At 36.6% G+C, this 20,195-nt stretch overlaps 1 protein-coding gene across 1 annotated transcript; it reads left to right on the top strand.

The window, feature by feature from the left end:
* Positions 1-1,750: 1,750 nt before the first annotated feature.
* On the top strand, positions 1,751-13,235 carry TSPAN19 (tetraspanin 19). Its single transcript, XM_009576445.1, is given in 9 exon segments — positions 1,751-1,774; positions 2,831-2,923; positions 3,018-3,090; positions 4,152-4,282; positions 5,582-5,656; positions 7,469-7,579; positions 10,511-10,654; positions 11,989-12,072; positions 13,161-13,235. Coding segments are annotated over 9 exon segments (810 nt in total).
* Positions 13,236-20,195: the final 6,960 nt, after the last annotated feature.

Raw genomic sequence — 20,195 nt, forward strand, 5'->3', positions numbered from 1 at the left:
GCTGCCTGCGGGAAGAAAAAATAATGGTTCAGGAAAGAAGATCAGAGAAAGGCGCATGCAAATTATTTGAGAACTGGAGAAAATGTCCAGGCGGAGAGTTAAAGACTCCCCACAATTCAGTCCAGCAAAAGTGATACGGGGCAGGGATGGTGCAGACAATACAATTTTGGTGTGTAATGGTATTTATAGGGAATGCTTCTGTCCCTAAAATCTGTTTAGGAATACCAAGGTGCAAAGACAGGTGTAATAGAAAAATAAGAACTGAAAGGTAAAGATGGGCTTTACATAGAAAACGAGTACTTTTGTGAGCAATAGGAAGGATCTGCCAAGGATAGTAGGGGTTTTTCCCATCTCCTACCATCTTTAAAGTAAACTGAGTACCTTCCCGAAAGACTTACGGATGGTAACCGCAAAGTACTGCATTCAAGGGCAACTGTTTACCATTTTCTCACCGGCGTTATGGATGAGTAAGACATTTAAATCTTAAAACAATGGAAACTCATCCATTTGAAATCCACCCTGCCATGTCTCGTACTTTACAGAATCATGTAACCAGTGAAATTTTCAATGTGGTCAAGTCTTCAAGCACTGAGTTGAATGTGCACTTGATACTTGTTTTGTAATGCGAGTTACGCTGTGATCATGGTGACTGAAGACCATGGGCACCGTGTCATGCATTTAGCAAACAACTTTGGCAATATAAAAGACATTTCTGTGGGCCTGTCGCCTGTAACCAGGAAGTCAGGGCCGATCAACAGAAGAAAACTCTGTGGTTAAGTTGGGCTTCAGGAAGAAACGTATCATTATGAGATTGTGCTCTTTAAGGTAGGACGGAAATATTCAGAGCTGGTAAGGATTTTCTTATGGAGTAACAAAGTAATTCAAAATTCATTTTATAAAGGTAATATTTCTATTTTTCAGATAGATAATTTAAGATAAACTGAATTATTATTATTAAAATGGCTCAAAATAAAGCATTGAAACCGCATAGTTATTACAACAGAACTATTGCAGATGCCAGTTTTCAAGTGAAATATGTAACCGTTCAGGGTTTTTCACTAGAACAGTGCATCACACCAATGTTTGAATACATTCTGGTTTTGAAAACTCTGATGAAGTTTAATTACTCTTAAAAGTAGTGGATCTTCATCAGGGAAAGTGCAAAACCAGTTATCTAATACAATCCAGTTTACACGGTGCATTATTGACCCAAATCCACTGCGGAGTTAGTTTGAGAAGCTTATAGCTTTCTTCATTCTGTGGTTCAACAACAGAAGTTTTATAATCCAGACAATGAGGATCTTGACAAGGCAGGCAAAGCTTGTGTTTGCTGAATCTTTTCTTCTAATCAACAAATTTGATACATATGTAACATATGTTTTGTATGTAAAATAAGTTGTTAACGCAAGATATTTTTTGACCGCAGAGGCTTCATCTATGTTGGTTTTTTTCTGTTTTACAAATAACAGAAGACATAACTTCTTACTGTAATCAGTCTGTAGTAATTCTGACAGAAGACAAGAACAACTCCTTTCAAACAAATCCCTTTGCATTAGAAAATACTTTTTGAAGAGTATGGCTATGCTGGTTATGTTCACGCATCAGTGCATGTTTGTGTGCGTGCCTGCTTTACACGTGAGAAGTGTAGGACAACTGCAGTAGGCTGCCATTGCAGAAACCGTCTTCTGACACTGCTCTTGGACGCCTTTCAGCTTGTACCACAAAGCCAGGCAGACCAAAATGCCAGAGTATGTTTACGGAAGAGGCAAGACAGGTGAAAGGGAACATGAGGTGGGAGACAAATGTATGAGTTTCACTCTGTGCAAATATCTTGATAGGTCCATAAGATATGGTATCCAATAATGATGATAATAATAATAATAATGATACATAAAAAATAAGTCTTTCATCGGAGAGTTTTCAGTGCTAAGGGTCTTCCTTGCTGAAATATGCTAAACTATGCTCAAGATGTGAATGCCCCTGTGACTTCACTGCGGTTCTGTTGAGGTTTGCAAGCGTTTGCAAGGGCGATACCTTTGGTACTCAGGTTCTAACGCACACTCTGTGTGTATTTCATGGGCAGTTGCTGTGGGCAGGGTCTCTGCTTGCCCTTCCATTGACTGAGTGCCCACTTGCTGTTGATGACCCATGAAGTGCATCTCTTGATTTAGTTTCATTTGAAAGGAATTCAACTTTCCACATCCTGTTGCATTCCGCAACAAAAATTAGAGGAAAATGGTAAGGGGGGGTAACTGGGAGATTCACTTCAAAAGTGTAAAGCGTACTCCGGCGTTTAGTACAAGACAGCTGGTAGCGCTGTTTGACAGCTCTCATCGCTTTGCTAGAACTGTGTGCTGGATCATGCTGAAATCATTAGACTGTATCTGCTATTTTCAACAAGAATTGAATCAGGTCGTGTAGACAAAGGAGGGTCTTTACTATGATTCTCCCTCTTCATTTCAGCTGGTATCCTTAATAATTAGTAAACTAAGAGTATTGAAGAATATAAGGACAAGCGTATGCCAGGCTGTGTAACTCTTGCCATCTCTACGATATAAATTTTCCTACATACGTGCTGCCTCCAAATGTCTTTAGTAGTTAGAAGAAAAAAAAGCTAAACAAAAAAATACATGTGTACAATATAACATTAGAGGCAATTGAGACTAGACACCATCTTGATGCTTCTCCTGTTGCCAATATTTTTTGTTCAATGTATCAGGTGACTGTTTAAATTTATAAAACATTATCTGAAAAAAATAAATCCCATTGTTATTGATAGGCTTAGTTGTATCTGTTTCATATTGAACTGAATATATGATTGTATTTTCAGCTGTGATTCAAAACTGAAAACCGAAGAATGAAAATAATGGATAAAATACTAGTACAGAAGTACTACTTAAATGTCTTCAATGGAATTTTCTTGGTAAAAATTCTGTTTTCTTTTTCTTATTTAGCAGCTTCAAATTAATTTTTTAAAAATGTTTTGAATTAAAACAATAATCCTCCTTTTTTTCCAGGCTTTGGGTCTTATGCTTTTGACTTTTGGCCTGTGGCTTTTCTTTGACAGAAACAATTTATTCAGTGTGTTATGTGAGTATAAATAGAATTTTTCTTTTGTTTCAAATGATTGCAAGATAAATAAACAGAAACAGCTATAGAATTTTTTTTTCACAAGGTGGCAGCATTGGATTGAAATGCATAGGTTATTTTTTTATGTTGTGTGTATTTCCCATCATTAGACAGTATGATTATCAAAACAGGAGAAAATATATATCAGTATATCTACAATTTATATATTATTATAATTTATACAATTTATTTCTCTTGGTGTACAGCTTATAGATGAATCACTGAAATATAAATCAGCTCTATTGATCTTTTCTTTATATAATTTACCAGACTGCATTTGGCCTGCAATTGACAAGATTATAGATCCTTTAAGGGCATATTTGGGTGGAAGGAACACAAGTTGGAGCTTGGGCCTCTCCATATAGATACTCCTTTTTCCCAGAGTGTCTGTCAAATTGTTTCACAGAGAAGTAAGTTTTGGGTCATGTCACAGCATCTGTGCTCTTAAAGAGTTGTCTGCCTTGTCTGCACCAAGGAGCATCAGTTCCCAACTGGTGGGATGGGAATCATCCAATACAGTAATTCTGGGATGAAGCATTTGAGATGGAAGTAATGAAAACCCCTGCTACTTTCCATATCTATGCAAAAATGGTTGAAGTGGAAAGGGGAAAGTGGCCAGTAACAAAGAGGGAGGATATCACTGAATCTGAGTCTGGATTTAATGAGAACTATATCTATGTCCACGTAGGATTTGTACGTGTGCTACTATTTTTTGGCAAACAAAATTTCTGTAAACTTGTAATTGTTCTCTGATTTCATTGTGAGTGGTTCACATTGTTCAACTGAGTATATTCTGTTTACATCTCATATGTTGTAACCATCCTCTGAATTTATGAAAATACATATTTTTCTTTCTGTGACTGTAGATAGCATAAGTAATAATAATACCTTTTTATCATTCTACTATTTCCATCCTTTCAGTAATGGCATTGCAAAGATTCAATTGTTTTTCTGGAATAAGTTTTGTAAGTGGAAGTCAAAAAAAAAAAGAGAAGTGACACTATGAATGCATTGTGTTACAGTTTCTTCAGGCGAGAACCAGCTAGTGACAGATATTTCTTGCATGTTACTTGGAATTGGATCTGTTATTACTTTTACATCAGCCGTGGGATTCCTTGGAAGTGTTAAGGAAATCAAATGTCTACTAGTTACGGTAAGTGTAAATCAGACTCCAACCTTCTCGTAAAATGAAGAGTTTTGTGTGCATGGAAACTGTGATCCTGTCTTGATGTTGTGATTTCTGCATACAGTGCTTAACAAATCTACTGATAGAAAGATATTTTTAGATCAAGTCCTGGCTCAAATGAAACCTGGACAAAACTGAAGATCCTTCCATATCACTGCATGAATGTTTTCAATGAAAAAACACTCACGGTTTGATGCAGCAAAGATTTTAACCACTGTATGTATTAACTTAGAGGTTTTAAAATTAATTTAGTATTGAAATTATGCAGAGTAACTCTCTCTCAGTATGTGCTCACATCCTTAGAATGTGCTGAAGAAATAAAGAAAAGCCTGCAACAAAATATTGCAGTTGAAGGCACAAGTAGCTACAATATGGCTACAATATCGAAACAGAGAGTATGATTAAAAAGCTGTTGCTTATGTAGACCTACCTGGATACTCCATATTTATATACTATTCCTGCTTTTTAAGGGAAGAACACTTCGATTTGTGAAAAATTACACTGTGACTGTACATTCTTATGATCACTTTGATCACATTTTTTCCTTTGTCTTTTGTTTATTGTCACCCTTTTTGAGCAGTCTGTTTTAGACTATGTGAAGGCTGAACAGAGAACTGTTCTACTGATTCATTTGTTAAGCACTACAAATACCAACTGGCACAGCAGTGAGAGGAGCCCAAGTGCTATAACCAGGAATGTTGTTCTTTCTTTCTTCCTGCTACTGCCCTAGGCATGTAGCGTTTGCTTCACAATTTATTAGATGATGAAAGAGAAAGAAGTGTCTCATTTCCAACTTCCATGGAAGTATCTAATATCACAAAGTCTTTATACTGTGGGTGAAAATTTGGTCTCACTGAAAATGAACAAAATCAACTATCTTTTTGTTTTATTTGTGCATCTTATAGCTCAAAGGAGTCCTTGACTAGGTGTAAGACTTAGGTACCATGATAATTCAAACAGGAAACAATGAAATAAGAGTTTTCTTCAGTGGAGCACAGCTGCTTAACAACAGCTTTTGTTCTTCACTTCCAAGAAAGTTATGGCTTTGTCTTTAAGCCCAAAACAGTGAGTTGTGCTTTGCCTGAAGCCTGCCTCTTAGACTATGATGTCACTTTCTGAGGGTTTGCAGGAAAAAATATTTCTTGTTTTTGTTGGAATGACTCTAAATAATAGTCATGAAGGATTCTACATGAGCTTCTGGAACTTTTTATTACATTGCTCACATGTTCAATATTCTGTTTATACCTAATTTGGGTTTTTTTTCAGTATATGAGTTTTCAGATCCTGTTGTTTGTTACCCAGATGGCAATATCGGTGCTGATATTCGTGAAGAAAGAAGAGGTATGTAAATAAATTATGTGGGACTGATGATAATTTCAAAATAGTTCCTTGCAATTACAGTTCTCACTGTATGCTGTATCACCATTTGTTTGAGCTTGAGAATTCTACACGTCGACCAGGCATAGCAGAAGATGTGGAAAACTTAATCTGAGGAATTCAGCATGGTTCAATAGCTGTAAAGGAGAGTGCATGGAAATATATTTCCAGTTTCTCCTCTGAAACAAAACATACTCTTCCTGTTCAGGAATGTGGAATCAACAGTGTAAGGGACAGCTTTATTCCTTTTTGAGGGATGACCCAGAAAGTCCCTCTTTCCTGGACATCAGCAGAGGTAGGAGAAAGTGTTAGATGCTGACCTGTGTCTGCTAGCAGGCGATAACATCTGCTGTGGCATTGATAGTAGGAGTCATTAGTATCATGGCATGCAAAATATGCTAATGGATTACTAATTTTATTGTTTGAGCCTGTATTTTAGGTCCAAGTAGAGATCTAATATAAGGAATATGTATCTTTGCTTTTAACAACAGGAAGCAACAATAAATACCAACATAGATGTTGTCGCTAGTAACTGTACTGCTTTGAAACTTTATTCGGTCATTTATTTTTCTATATATAGCAACTCCAATAGCTTGAGCACTCCTCACAGTATTATATGGAAGGTAATCTGTACTGAATCCATACTGGTCTGGCTGCTTCCCTATTCCATAATTCCAAAATCTGTGGTTTGAGAAAACCTCCCATGACACTGGTCTCATAAGTTTCATACAGTTCTCCAAATCCTGCTGCTATTCAGACAGGGTACACCACAAATAAATTAGTTTTACTCCGTCAAAGTGAATCTGTATCATCAAGATTTATTCATTAAATGTTAATTTATAGTGATGGAGTCCTCCCTGGTTTATATGTTGGTTTTACATATTGAAAGATTTGAACTGTCAGGAATGACGCATTGTGGAGTCAGCTATTTGTGCTAGGAAAATTGGTTGAAAGATTGCAGTTACATTTATTTTATATCAACTGTAATTGCACTTGATCTCAACCTTAATTAAGTGTTGTTGAAGTATAATAAATGATGGTAACATCATCATTCACTGTGCAAACTTCTGAATTTTGTTTTTAGGATGGCTGTAGCAAGGGGAATAAGTTGGAGAAGCCTCATTTTTTTCTTGTTTTGTAATGAAACCTTTCAGTGGCCTAGGAGTTCTCCTCTGCATGTATTCCCTGCTACACTCTCTATAATCACACTCTCTGTGATCAGCTTGTCTGCTTCAATTACTGTTGAAGGTGTATTTTAACAATCTTTGCAAAGATGCCTAATCTAGGTCCAACAGGAGCTGCTAGCTCCCCTAAGCCAAAGCAATACATGTCCTGGACAGATTATATGGTGCTCACACAAGTTTGTATCACGTTAGGTGTAGAATCAATTTTGGTTTTGTGCTTGTTATTATATGGTGCTGTGCTTATTAAAAATAAGTATGAGAGGTAGGATTTAGTATTTCACGACAGATCAGGTGCATCTAAACTATGTTCCCTGGTTCTTCTAGCTCCATTTGGGCTAATCACCTTGTGTCTGCCTGTGCTATGTATGTGATTTGGGTGACTTCATTTATCTTCCCCTTTTGCTTTCAACTTTCCCATTAGTGCAATGGCTATGACATGTCTTAGATCATATTTGGCAAATTGATTAGAATGCTGCTGCTTGCAAGTAACCCTTGAAGAAACCTGAATATCAATAAAAGATCAAGGACTGTACTATCCGTCCACACTCTTATCAATATGCATATACCAAATGCTATAAATATTTATGAACAGGTCCACAATCAATGGAACAACAGAATTGACGAAGTTATTTCTGAATACGGGAATGAGAGTCTGGCTGAGCAGGAACCTGTGTGGAACATTCTGAATGCTGTGCAGCACAATGTAAGAAAAAAAACCCACAAAATATCACCACCAAAAATATTGCATCAACCAAGACATTTTTATACCAATCAGAACTTAGTTTAAAAAACAACACCTTTAGTAGAGGATTAATTTTTCAATATCCACTGCTAGTATCTGATGTGGGTGTGCAGATTCCTTACTGTTGTATGGATTATTGTGGATGAGATTAGGCTTTTGAAGGACTTGTCAATGTATGTAGGAGCAGACAGTTCTGGTCACTGAAGTTTACTGCAGCTGAAAAAACAATGGGTTTCCTAATATCTTCAACAGTGCTAGATATCATAAAACATGTGGTCTGCTTAGGTCTCGAGACTGACCTGAACCATGGACAAGCAGAGATGCTATGAGGTCAAAGCAGAGCTTCTACCGTGAGAGCGTTTGAATAGGTGTTGCACTGAGACTCTCTCAGAAATAATGCTTAAAGCCTCAAATGAGCTTGTAAATCAATACTTTCAGCACACATACTTAATTATTAATCATCATAATTTTTGTGGCTTGGAAACATGTAATTTGTTTCCTTTTTCAGAAAAGTCCTTTAAAGCATCATTTGTATGGGATCAATTATTTTGGAAGTTGTTAGCAATGTTTTTGACCAGTGGCCCTTCAAATTAATTCTGCATCATGAGCTTTTAATTACAAACACTACAGCTTAACAGTTTAATATCGTTTAATATGCTTCTATAGACCAGCTGTGAGTCCTTTAGTATGACTTCTTGCAGAGGTGAGTTCTACAGTTCTTGACAAATGTTGAAGATGATGGTTTATGATTGCAGATAACTCACAAAGCATGTATGTCTAGATTGAAGATTACAAATACATTTGTAATGTATATTTAAAATCTGTTCTTCGAAAATCCAGTCTTCTCTCATTGCATTTATGATTTCTCTAGTGATTAATGGTGACCTCATTATGTCAATGGTGCGGCTAGACTATGTCCTGGTATACTTGAGCTCAGTTTCACTGAGCTGTTGTGGGAGCACAGATTTCAGCAAAGCTACCTACCCACCACCTACTCTGGTGGGCATGTTTAAATTGTATCTCAAAGACCTGTGGATATTTTGCTGTTGGTACCTAAGCCAGATAAAATTATATTAAATCTGCCAAGTAATCAATCACTCTTTTGAATGAAAAGTGCCATCCTCAAGTCTTGTGTTACATGCTTTCAGCTCTTTTCAATATCATTGGCATCTGCCATGAGAAAAATAAAAAGCCTAAGATCATGAATAGTATTAGAGAAGAACTAGATTTTTATGTATTCGTCGTAAAATTTAATGTACTGCTTAAAGCTGGTGGGTTTTTTAACTGAACTTATAGGGTTATTGAAATTAAATGTTTTTACAGAGAAAGGACAGTTTTGGCTAAATTATCTAATTTTTCACAATTTAGAAGCGGTATATTTTGGACTGACTCTTCAAAACACCAAAATGAGATGCTTTTGTTTAGCCAAAATATGGCAGACTTTTCGTCCCACAAAAAAAAACCCAAAACAGCTATTTAGAATCACAGAATCATTAAGGTTGGAACAGACCTCTAAGATCATCGAGTCCAACCGTCAACCCAACACCACCATGCCCACTAAACCATGTCCCTAAGCTCCTCATCTACATGTCTTTTAAATACTTCCAGGGATGGTGACTCCACCACTTCCCTGGGCAGCCTGTTCCAAGGCCTGACCACTCTTTCAGTAAAGAAATTTTTCCTAATGTCCAGTCTAAACCTCCCTTGGCGCAACTTGAGGCCATTTCCTCTCGTCCTATCGCTAGTTACTTGGGAGAAGAGACCAACCCCCACCTCGCTACAACCTCCTTTCAGGTAGTTGTAGAGCGCGATGAGGTCTCCCCTCAGCCTCCTCTTCTCCAGGCTAAACAGCCCCAGTTCCCTCAGCCGCTCCTCATAAGACTTGTGCTCCAGGCCCTTCACCAGCTACATTGCCCTTCTCTGGACATGCTCCAGCATCTCAATGTCCTTCTTGTAGTGAGGGGCCCAAAACTGAAGTTTCGTCCAGATTCAGAATGAAAAACTGCTTGAATTTCCTACATGACAAGAATTCTGTTCTCCAAGCTGTTTGATGGCTTGGTTTGGTTTTGTGTTACTGGTATTGAAATAGATTATTGGGAAGAGCTAGCTGACAATCCATTTGAACAGGACACAGTATTTGCTTTGTGCTTTGAGTTTGAGCTATGTGTTCACAAGAGATCAATTGCTGCTAAAACACAAGTTGGAATAGGGAGACTTTCTAAAGACCTCCTCTGGCTAACGGTAGAGAATTTTTGCAAATACAACATTAGAAGTGACAAAGGAATAACTAAAAAAGTTTTCAAAATCTGGTCCTTATTTAAGTTCCTAGATCAGAGTAAAACAGTGTCTGTGTTTTTAATTTTATTTATTAAAATATGTTTTATAAAAACTGTACTCATTTACTGCATTCATTATGAAACAGCATTTATTATGTTGATTCCAATAATGTATTGTTTTCTTTCTTCTTTTTGTTATGCCTCACAGTGAGCACGTCCTTAATATAGCTTACTGCTTACACACAATTTCTACACTGAACTTACTTTGGAAGGTTAAGGGGGATAGTCAAAATGTTTTGGTTTAATTTGGGTTTGCAATTTTTTTATTATTATTATTTACATGTGTTCTAGAATAATTTAGAGTCTAAAAGAAAGTTCCTTTCAAAAGTATATTTTAATATCATGTCCTTCTTAAACCTGTACTATCCAGTGCGTATCATGGGAAATTATACATACAGAAGGGTGAAACATCCCCTGCAGAAACCTCTCTCTACTGAATACAGAGGGAAACTATCTATCTAGCTGATTTAATCAATTAAATCAAATAGCTAGCACTGGTTGGGGTGGAAATTCCTCTGCGTGAATGGAGTTACAAGTTACAGCATTTCTATTCTAGATGGAATGCTGTGGAAGATACAATGTCACACAGTGGGAAAGGAATAAAAATAAGGAAAATAGTACTCAGATCCCCTGTTCATGCATAAAATCTACTCCGAAGAAATGGTTTTGTGATGTCCCAAGGGGTTCAACATACAGCATGGTAAGAAATAAAAAAAGTCTTGAAGAATGTAACTTTTGCTACTAAATGGTTTTTGGAAAAAATATACAAAATATGTTTTCCACCAAGACTTGGCTTACAAATGCCAAAGTATTAATAATATTCATTGTTTTGTCTTTGGTCACTCTGAAGTGACCTTTTACTCATTAGGTGTCTGTCATGTAGGCAGTTCTAAATTAAGGATATTTCAAGAAAACAGAAGTTGTGAATATCACAGATCAATATCACAGGGATATTTAGTAGTGGTTTAAGAACTAGTAAGCATCTTGGCATTCAAAAATTCATGCTGTGCAAATCAACGATGGCAATGGAAAGTGACAGTATATGAAAAGTATACAGTACATTTTCCACTAGTAATTACTATTCATTACTTACAGAATGTTAGCAACGTCTCCACCTGTGTGTATTATCTGTTTCCATAGCATCTTCAATAGTTTACAAGATAAGAGGAATGAGCAAGGCATTGATATGAGATGTGTTTCCCAAGACCAGTTCATGTTAGCATTTACGTGTCTTAATATCAAGGGACCAGTTTGCATAGGACCATCAGATATCATCACCTGCTAATAGAAAACTGGAGCAAAGCAATACATATTATGCACTTCTATAAACCCTCCAGTGTTAATAGGGCTATCCAATGAGAACAAAAATTCAATGGGCAAAGGTTTTTTCTTGACAATGCGGGACAATAAATAATAGAAAGGATGTTGTCAAATAGTATCTGGTATTGTCTTCCTCATTGGTTTGGAATTGTTCCCTGTTTCTACAAACCCTTGTCATTATTAAAAGATCACTTCAAAATATAGAAAGCATTTATTTATATGTTTTATTATATTCATAGCTATTTTAAGCTATGTAATAATCTATAATTTATTTTAAAAAGCAATGTAATAACAATAGACTGTGATCTGGAAAATAAGCACATCCATTTCAAGATTCGTAATGTATGAGAATCAGTGAAAACTTGAAAATACTCTTTCAAGTATTTACTTGTAAGGTAGTCTCTCAGTTATACTCACACAAAAGCAAATTCCCTTTTGATTAAGTCACAAGCTCTAGAACATTTCCATACAAAAATACCAGATTTACTGAGGAACAATCTGTTTAGCTCAGTTAATTTTTAAAATGTTATAGCTAACTCTCTGCAGTACACATTACTGATGTATTTGTTTTCTGGCAAGTAAATATCAGAACCCATCATACCATGCAGAAAGTTCTATTCTATATATTTTAAAAGTATCTTCTTACAAAGATGCAATATGAATTTAAAAGCTGAAATGATTTTTCTTGAAATCTGTTCATCTGTACTTGCTTAGGGATGTGAAGAATATTTAAATACATGGTTTGAAAACAATGTTTTGATCTTAACTGCAATTACTATCAGCCTGCTAATTATACAGGTAAGAGTACTTTTAACCAAAATATTGATATTTTGCTGGGGGTAAAAATAAATTCAGAGCCATTTGGCTTTGGCACGCTCTCCAAAATTTTGTAAAGCTTTCCATCAATTTTAATTAGAAGTAAGATCAAGCAATGTTTACCAACAAATTCCCATATTTTCAAGCACCGTCACAGATGTTGGTGTCCAAAGTTTGTTGAATGAAATGTTTGACCTGACTTGTGAAAGCAAAGAGCATTGCAAGGACAGGAAGCAGTTAAAGAGAATATAAAATCTGTTGAGCAAAAGACCTCTTTTGTCCTCTATTTGTACAGAACCTAGTGCATGAATATGCTAAATCAAACAATGCAAAATCGTGAAACCACTCCCCCCACATATCTACGAGAAAATTTTATTGGGTAAAAGGGAATAAAACTTCCAATGTCAAAACAAAATTGTATGAATAATGGCAACAAGAATTGACTGTTCACTCCACAGACACCCTGAAGGTTGAGTACCATCAAGCAGGCAGAAGGATTTTTGATAATATCTAAAATGAAGTTGAAAATGAGATTAGTTCATTTTTACTCAGAGAATTAAAAGTGTGACCTATTTTACCTCTTCCATATGTAGTACCTTCCCACAGAGGTATGTAGTAAAAACATTCCAGCTACAGAGTGGGCCAGTTCAGTAATGAAGATGTTTCTTATTCACACTCACCTAATCCTCATTAGCGCAGTACACGAGTGTCTCATGATCTTCAATGTACTATCATTGACACCTTCTTGTCAGGTGGGAAAGAGCTGTTATCCCCATTCAAGAGGTTAAGACCAAGATTGATAGGGCACTGAAATACTTAACTAAATTATGTGCCACTTGAAATCGATTTCAAGATACTTCTGTGGATGTGGGCCCAAGTGACTTGCTGGAGGTCACACAGCAAGCCTGTGGTAGAGCAGAGAATTCAGCTTGTGTCTTCAGGCACGTCGTAATCATTCTCCTTCTGTGTTGTCCTTCATAGGAGCCAGGTTAACAGTCAGATTGACTCCATCATGAGTGCGTATCAACACGTTCTTTGTTGGTTTTAACTCGCCTTTTTTCCTTTCTCAGATATTTTTGATCACACTAACTGGTCAGCTATTTAAGAACATCAGAAGGAATAATATTTTGCCAAATGAATCATGAACTCTTCTGAGCACTGCTGCGGTGCAAAAATTATCTGATCCGTGCCTGTGACAGTCAACGAAATTACTTCCACTAAAGTTTGGATCGGGCTTTACATATTGTAATCACTAGGATATTAACATTTGGGCTTTAATATGTTTGTTTGTTGTTCATGGCTATAGATATGGCAGTATGCTACAAAATTATGTGTGTTAAAGTCTGAAGTACTATGCCATTTACTAGCTGGTTAATAAAACTTCCTGATAACCTGAATATTAGCTTCCTGAGTCTCCGGAACAACTTGTTCAGAGTGTTGTAAAAAGTACGGTATAGTATACCTCACTTTGAAACAGAAGGAATCCTTTACCAGATTTAGTCGAGAAATACATTTACTAAACCTTGCTGATACTTCTTTAGACCTTTACTTTTCCTTCCAGTCCTTCTCTGTTTTGTCCCTGTCTGCTGTGCGATTTAATCTCCAAAAATTCCACTGAGTCTTATAAATATTGGACTCTTATCAGCATTTTTCCAAGAAGTGGTGTAGTAGACATCTTTAATTCTTACTGAATGGCTCATACCGTTCATTTAATCAAATGGCTTCAGTGGTTTAGGTGGAGTAAGCTTGAAACCCTAAAACATTCTTTGTCCTCTGAGCAGTGAGGTGACCTGGAATATCTTGAGGAAAACAGAGGAAGGCATGGTATTACAAGTGTAGGTGGTAACATTGTTAATTATTTTTTGTCTAAAACTTCCCATTTCAGTAATCCATTTCCTGATGCTTATAAATTTGGTAACTTCTTTTTATTTAGTCTAAAAAATTTCTGTTTCAAATGCCTGCCACAGGATGAATTTCTTATTTAGAGAACTTCAAATAAAAGAAATGTGTCAATTCAGAGGTGAATGGCATGCTTGGAACAGAATCTGAATTCCAAACTTGTATTTTTGTTCTGTCACCAGCAAAAATTTAAGTCACTCATCCCACTCAAAGGTTTATCTGCATTAAGAATGGAAGATACCTGTTACCTTGATGTCTGTGATAGTTTAAGAGGCTTTATTGATTTAATTCAGTCTAAGAATACAATCTGAGGAGGATGTTAAATAATAATAAATAAATAAACAATAGGTTTTTTTCAGTAATCTTCATTTTGTAATTTACGGAGTACTTCAGAAAATTAAGACCAAGAATATGAATTTTAGTTCATAAATATAATTCTAAAATATAAAGATAACCTAACTTAACTGTAACAAACATTACGTTTAAAAATCCCAACAATCTGGTAAAATAACAGAAGCTACTTTTTCATTAGAAAGTAGATCCATTTCATTGAATAGGTCTGTGATACAGAGCAGGATAGAACAACTATTTTGCATTTACTTTTTTCCATGCATCTAATATCCAACATGGAAACTAAATACAGAATCATAGAACCATACAGTAATATAGGCTCAAATGGACATCTGGGGACTACATAGTCCAGTCCCCGGCTCAAAACAGGTCCACGTAGATCAGGTCGTTCAAGGCCGTGTCCAGGTGACTGTTGAATATCTCCAGGGATGGAGATTCCACAGTCTCTCTGGGCAACCTGTTCCAGTGTTTGACCACCCTCACAGTGAGAATCTTTTTCCTTACATCTGACTGGAACTTCCCATGGTCACAGCTTGTGCCCTTTGCCTCTTGAAATACCACTGTGCACCTCTGAGAAGATTATATATAAAATCAGCAATACTGCCACACATGCTGCTGGTGCTTAACAAGAATAATTATAAAAACATCATTAGTAATATAGTAGTTAGTAAAAAAGGAATAAGAAAGAATAGAAGAGAAAATCTATAGGATGGAAAGTTAAATCTTTTTTTAATGTTTTGAGATAAGAAAATGGAAACAAGTATTTGTTTGTCAATTTGTGCAATGCTGATAGGTAGACACTAGAGGACACAGGGAGCTTAAGAATTACACAGGACATAGAAAAATAAACACAAGATTTACAGAATGCCATAATGTACAGACCTTATGCATAGTCCACACTTTAAAACATATTGAATAAGTCTGAAGGTGATAGCCGTGTGGCACTGCACTGACAGAGAAAATGGTGTTCAGAGACAGTGTGCTTCAAAGGACTGCCGTGGGAAACAACTCACGGCAGCTGTGTTAAAGCTCAGTAAGGTAATGAGTGAATCCAGCTCAGCTTATTTAGAAGTTGTATCACCGAAATTAGGAGATGTCCCAAAAGGGATTATTAGTGTGAGAGTGCAGGGGGAAATCATAACTGCATAAATTCCCTATACAAATAGGTAAGGAGAGGAAACAAATGGTGTGGTTACATAGTTGCTTTTATGTAGCCGAAAAGCACTTTACTGCTAAAGAGATGGTCCCACTGTCTTCATGTTCTTAGCCTTGCTCCCATCCCTGGCTGGACACTGGCACTGGTACCCATGCAGCTTTGTGGGGAACTGGTCTAAAGCCCTGACTGGTCTAAAAAATAATCCTACAAAAAGAAGTTATATGTTTAGTTTTTTTTGTTGGGTTTGTTCTTTTTTTTTGGTTGGTTGGTTGGTTTGGTTTGGTTGGTTGGTTTGGTTTTTGTTTTGGTGTTTGTTTTTTTGTTTGTTGGGTTTTTTTGGCCAATACTGGTCCAGTGTAAAATATATATACATTTCAGGGGTTGGAATTTTAGTTCTACCCCTTTGTACACGGAGTGTCCTAACCCCTATGCTAAAATAAGGCTCCCTCTTGCTTTCTTTGTTCTGCTCCACTGTGTTAGGTGCCTGGATGCACAATGGTTAAGCTTCAGTAAAAGGACACTGAGTGCTCTCACTCACAATGTCTCATGACTTGAGGACTAGGATTCTGTCTTGAAATTTCAAGGTGGGTTCAACCCTTTGAGGAGAATGAGACTGAAAGCTCATGTTTCCTACCTCTGTAATGGGTGCTCCAATTATTATAACACTAGATAATATAAGGGGATGGAATCACTGTCAGTATTACATCAAACAAATAGTCATGATGTTCACTGTGACTAATGTTTGGGTAATTCTCAAGGGTCTTAAGGGGGCTCTGAATAAATCCTACACTGCTCAGTTTAAACTTGTTTTTTTATAGAGCTACAGATACCAGCTAGACGCCAGGCTCCAATGAAGCAGGAACCTTGAAATTGCGTAGTGACTGAATCTCCCAGAAAATTTTTGGACAAGGTAGGGAGGCACAAATGAGCTGTATGCCTGCCTACATGGCTAGGGAGCCCTAGAAAAACAGTGGTGTGAATGCCACCTGGCTATTTTGTTTTCATATTCTGAAAGAAATAAAAATTATAGTTATTTGGTTTGCACTTATATCACCATACTGCTCATCTCCTGAGGGAACAGAATCTGCAGTTCCCACAGGACATTTGTAATTTGTGTTTGGTACTTATCCAAAGCTAATTTAATCAGTCTGTTCTTCTGTGAATGTCATGTGTATGCTCTGAATGGAAAGCTACTGTTACGCTATAGATAAAGCTACTCCAGTACAAAAGACACGGGGAACAGGTCCAGATATTTTAAATATTAGTTTGGGCTAGAATAGATGGGATAATTTCAGGTATGACCTCCAACAATTTGAGGATCCAAGCTCAGAAGAACAGGACAGATCAAAGAGATCATTTGTTTAGGATGAAAAGCTCTTTGTAATGAAAAAATGGAAATGACTAATAGAAGAATACTAGCAGTTAGGACTATCATCCATCAACAAACAAAAAAAGAAACACCTAGCATGAAAATCTAAAAGAAAAAAGTAAGGTGTGAACAGCCTTTTTTATTGGAATGAGTCAGAGTTTCTAGCCCTTTGAATAATCACTAGCCAAGCTCCTGTTTTCCATTCTAATAAAAATATTTAGAATTCTAAAAAGAGTACAGTAAATAATAGTCTTCTTGCTTTAACAGATGTAGTGACATTAACATATGATCCCAGTGATCTAATGATATTTCAAAATGAAAGGTGACCTTTCTTTCTTTAAAGAACATTCTTAAGCCTCAATTGTACTAAATACATATGCAGACAGTCCTGCACAATGCTTTGATCACAGAACTTATGGAATTTATCCCTTATGACAATAAGGTGATTAGAACGATCTGTATATTTCATGTTTTGTAAAACAAAGCTTCCCAGCTGGATTCCCATCATGTATTTTCCCTTGGAAATAATATATGTTTATATTTCAGTTTTCCCCAGTCTGAACTATTTTTAAGTAAATCGTATTTATTTAGTATTGACTTAAATAAAGAGTTTTCAAAGACAAAGGATCAATGTTTTATTCCAAATCAACTGGATAAAGCATTTCAATACCTTTAAAAGACAAATTCTTTTTCCCTGTAAATTACTGGAATTTGGGGCTCATTAAATGATCTTTTAAAATATTTCTGTCTGTAAGTAAAAATTAGTATTCACATGCATTGGCAGTTTCAAAACCTTGAACTACTGGAAAGTAACTACAAAATTAGCTTAGAGTAAGTGTTGTCTTTTATGTAAACACATTTTACACTTTGGCTTTATTTTAATGAAGGCTTTTAATAGTCTTAGAGTGTGCTAATTCTTAGGGTTTGTTAAATGTGAGATAATACTTGGTTTATTTCTTAAAGTTCTAGATTCTCGTGTGAAAACAGTGGCTTTCATTATAAGTTCATTTTTAGTCCTCTTGGCTGAAAAGAAAAGCTTACAATAAAACATACATGCTTAAAAAAAGGCTGGATGGGGAGGGGAGGCACAGACTGAATTTTTTTAAAAAGCTTGTAAAAATTGATCAAATCTCGTGGGCTCTTGGCTTACCTGGAGTTGGCGACTCTTGGGGTTTTGGTCTAGCTGCAGCTGTTTTAAATTTGTATTACTGTTTGGGTTCCCAACTGCATCTGAATGTCTTGCAGGCACAACCCAACTCATTATTGCAACACCCAACAGGGCACCCAACAAGTTCAAATCCAGTGAATGAAAATGAAAGCTGCGAGAGAGATCAATGTAATGCATGCCCCTTTTTCTGTAAACACTATATTGGGATTATCACACAGAACGTATAATTCTACCCAAATTCAATTCCATTCCAATGTGACCAGAGATCATGAAGTGCAGGGGGAACTTAAAGGGCCTCTCAGGGTAGGCAAAGGACATGACAGCTTTCGAGGAGCAGACTGCTAATATTAGACATTTATGATGCCCGTAGGAAGTGCAGGAAATATGAGACAATTCCCACCTCTCCCCTTTTTGTTGAATGTAGGATAAAGAATATAGTGATGTCGCAAATGGTTGAGTGGTGCAACCCTTATCCTCTCCACTGTATGAAATAAATGCAGATGGTTTACTGTTTCTTGAGACTTAATCCTACCTAGATCTCTGCTTGTAGTTCCACACTTTCCCAGTGCTGGGGAAGCCACAGGTTTACTATCTGGCTATCCGTCCTGTTTTGGTATAGATTGCAGATGTCAACCTAAAGCATTGAAGTCTAGTACAGCACATGATTCTTAGATACTATATTATTTGTAAACACCATGAATTGACAATGAGTGTATGATCTCGAACAACGTCATTCTAGTTTGACTGTGGATGGTAACATCCATATTTTTGAATGGCTACGTTGAAACTGATTGTGGTTCTTGAAAGTCTGCAGCAAGCTTGGCAAAGTAGTGTTTCATTTAATAGCTATAGTTTCTGAAAAAAAGAAGATTGTTGCAGCATGTAAATGAAACATTTCCCGATGGCTCTTGAGTCTGAACCAGGATTCAGTGCTGAATTATTTGATGAACATGACTCTACAAACTTCACAACCTTCACCTCTAGTATTCCTGGACTGGTACCTGTTCCCATATCACATCCATCATGCTCTTATAACTAACTCCATTCATCAATCATTATCAGAGTGATGGAGATCTTGGGTTTTCTGTCTTATTTTGAATAACGTTGCATATGCTTAGGTGGCTTAGATACACTTTTAATGTTTCCATGAAACCATCTTGCTTCCTTTGCTAATTCAGACACAGATACATATAATTCATTGAGCAGATCAAAGGAATGGAATAAAAACTTTTGGTAACATCCCTACATTCACCAAAAAAGTACAGGCAACGGGAAGTACAATTTAAATGTCCCTAGCCTCAATCTCGCATGCATTTTGCTACCCTAAGCAAGCCCTAGTTGAACCTCTTCTCATGCTTAGGCATTCTGATCATTTCTTTTCTGTATAATGTCTTACGTTACTAATCAAAGGTATGTTTATGTAGCAGCCCTTCCTCTAAGAGGCTTTCTCCTATCCTCAGTCGTCTGTTTTTGTTACTATAATAGGAACCTGAAGATTTTCAAACCTTTCTCTTGCAAATCTGGTTGAGAGTGGCAACAGATGCAAAAGATAAGGGGAAGGGATGACAGATGGACACTCAGGCAAAGATGTGTCTGCATATCCCCGCACGCACACTTGTACCCATGTGCAGTCACACAGGCATACCGTTAAGCATGGCTATGCAATCAGGTCTCAATTTCCGAAGAAATGCAGCTGAAGAGTTAGACTGTTAACACACTTCCTAAATCTGTGGCCCTATAGCTCTGCATGACATGATCTCCACGCTCATTACACTGGCGTATGACTGTGTATAAATAGCTTGAAATACTAATAATATTTTCCTTTACTAGAAAGGAAGGTATTCTTTCTCATTACCTCTGACAGATAGCTGTGTTCACTAATAATTTTCAAACCCTCAACATAACCCTGGTAAGTTCAATCATCTGCGGGAATTCACACTAGCTAAGGGTCTGATCCGTATGTTAGAAAGTAGTTATGTTTTAGAGAAACTAAACTAAAAGTAACAGAGGTAGTCCAATATTTTAAAAGCAAATAGCAGTCACTGGTATGCTCTTTCCAAAGTGCTGTGTCATGTCACTGCTAAAGATCATAGATTTCTTGGTGATCCTTATTTTATGCACCAGCTCAAAACCTCCAGGCATTGATTTTTTTTTTTTCCCTA

Source organism: Fulmarus glacialis, unplaced genomic scaffold, assembly GCF_000690835.1.
Source record: "Fulmarus glacialis isolate BGI_N327 unplaced genomic scaffold, ASM69083v1 Scaffold49594, whole genome shotgun sequence".
In the NCBI taxonomy this organism is placed as follows: domain Eukaryota; kingdom Metazoa; phylum Chordata; class Aves; order Procellariiformes; family Procellariidae; genus Fulmarus; species Fulmarus glacialis.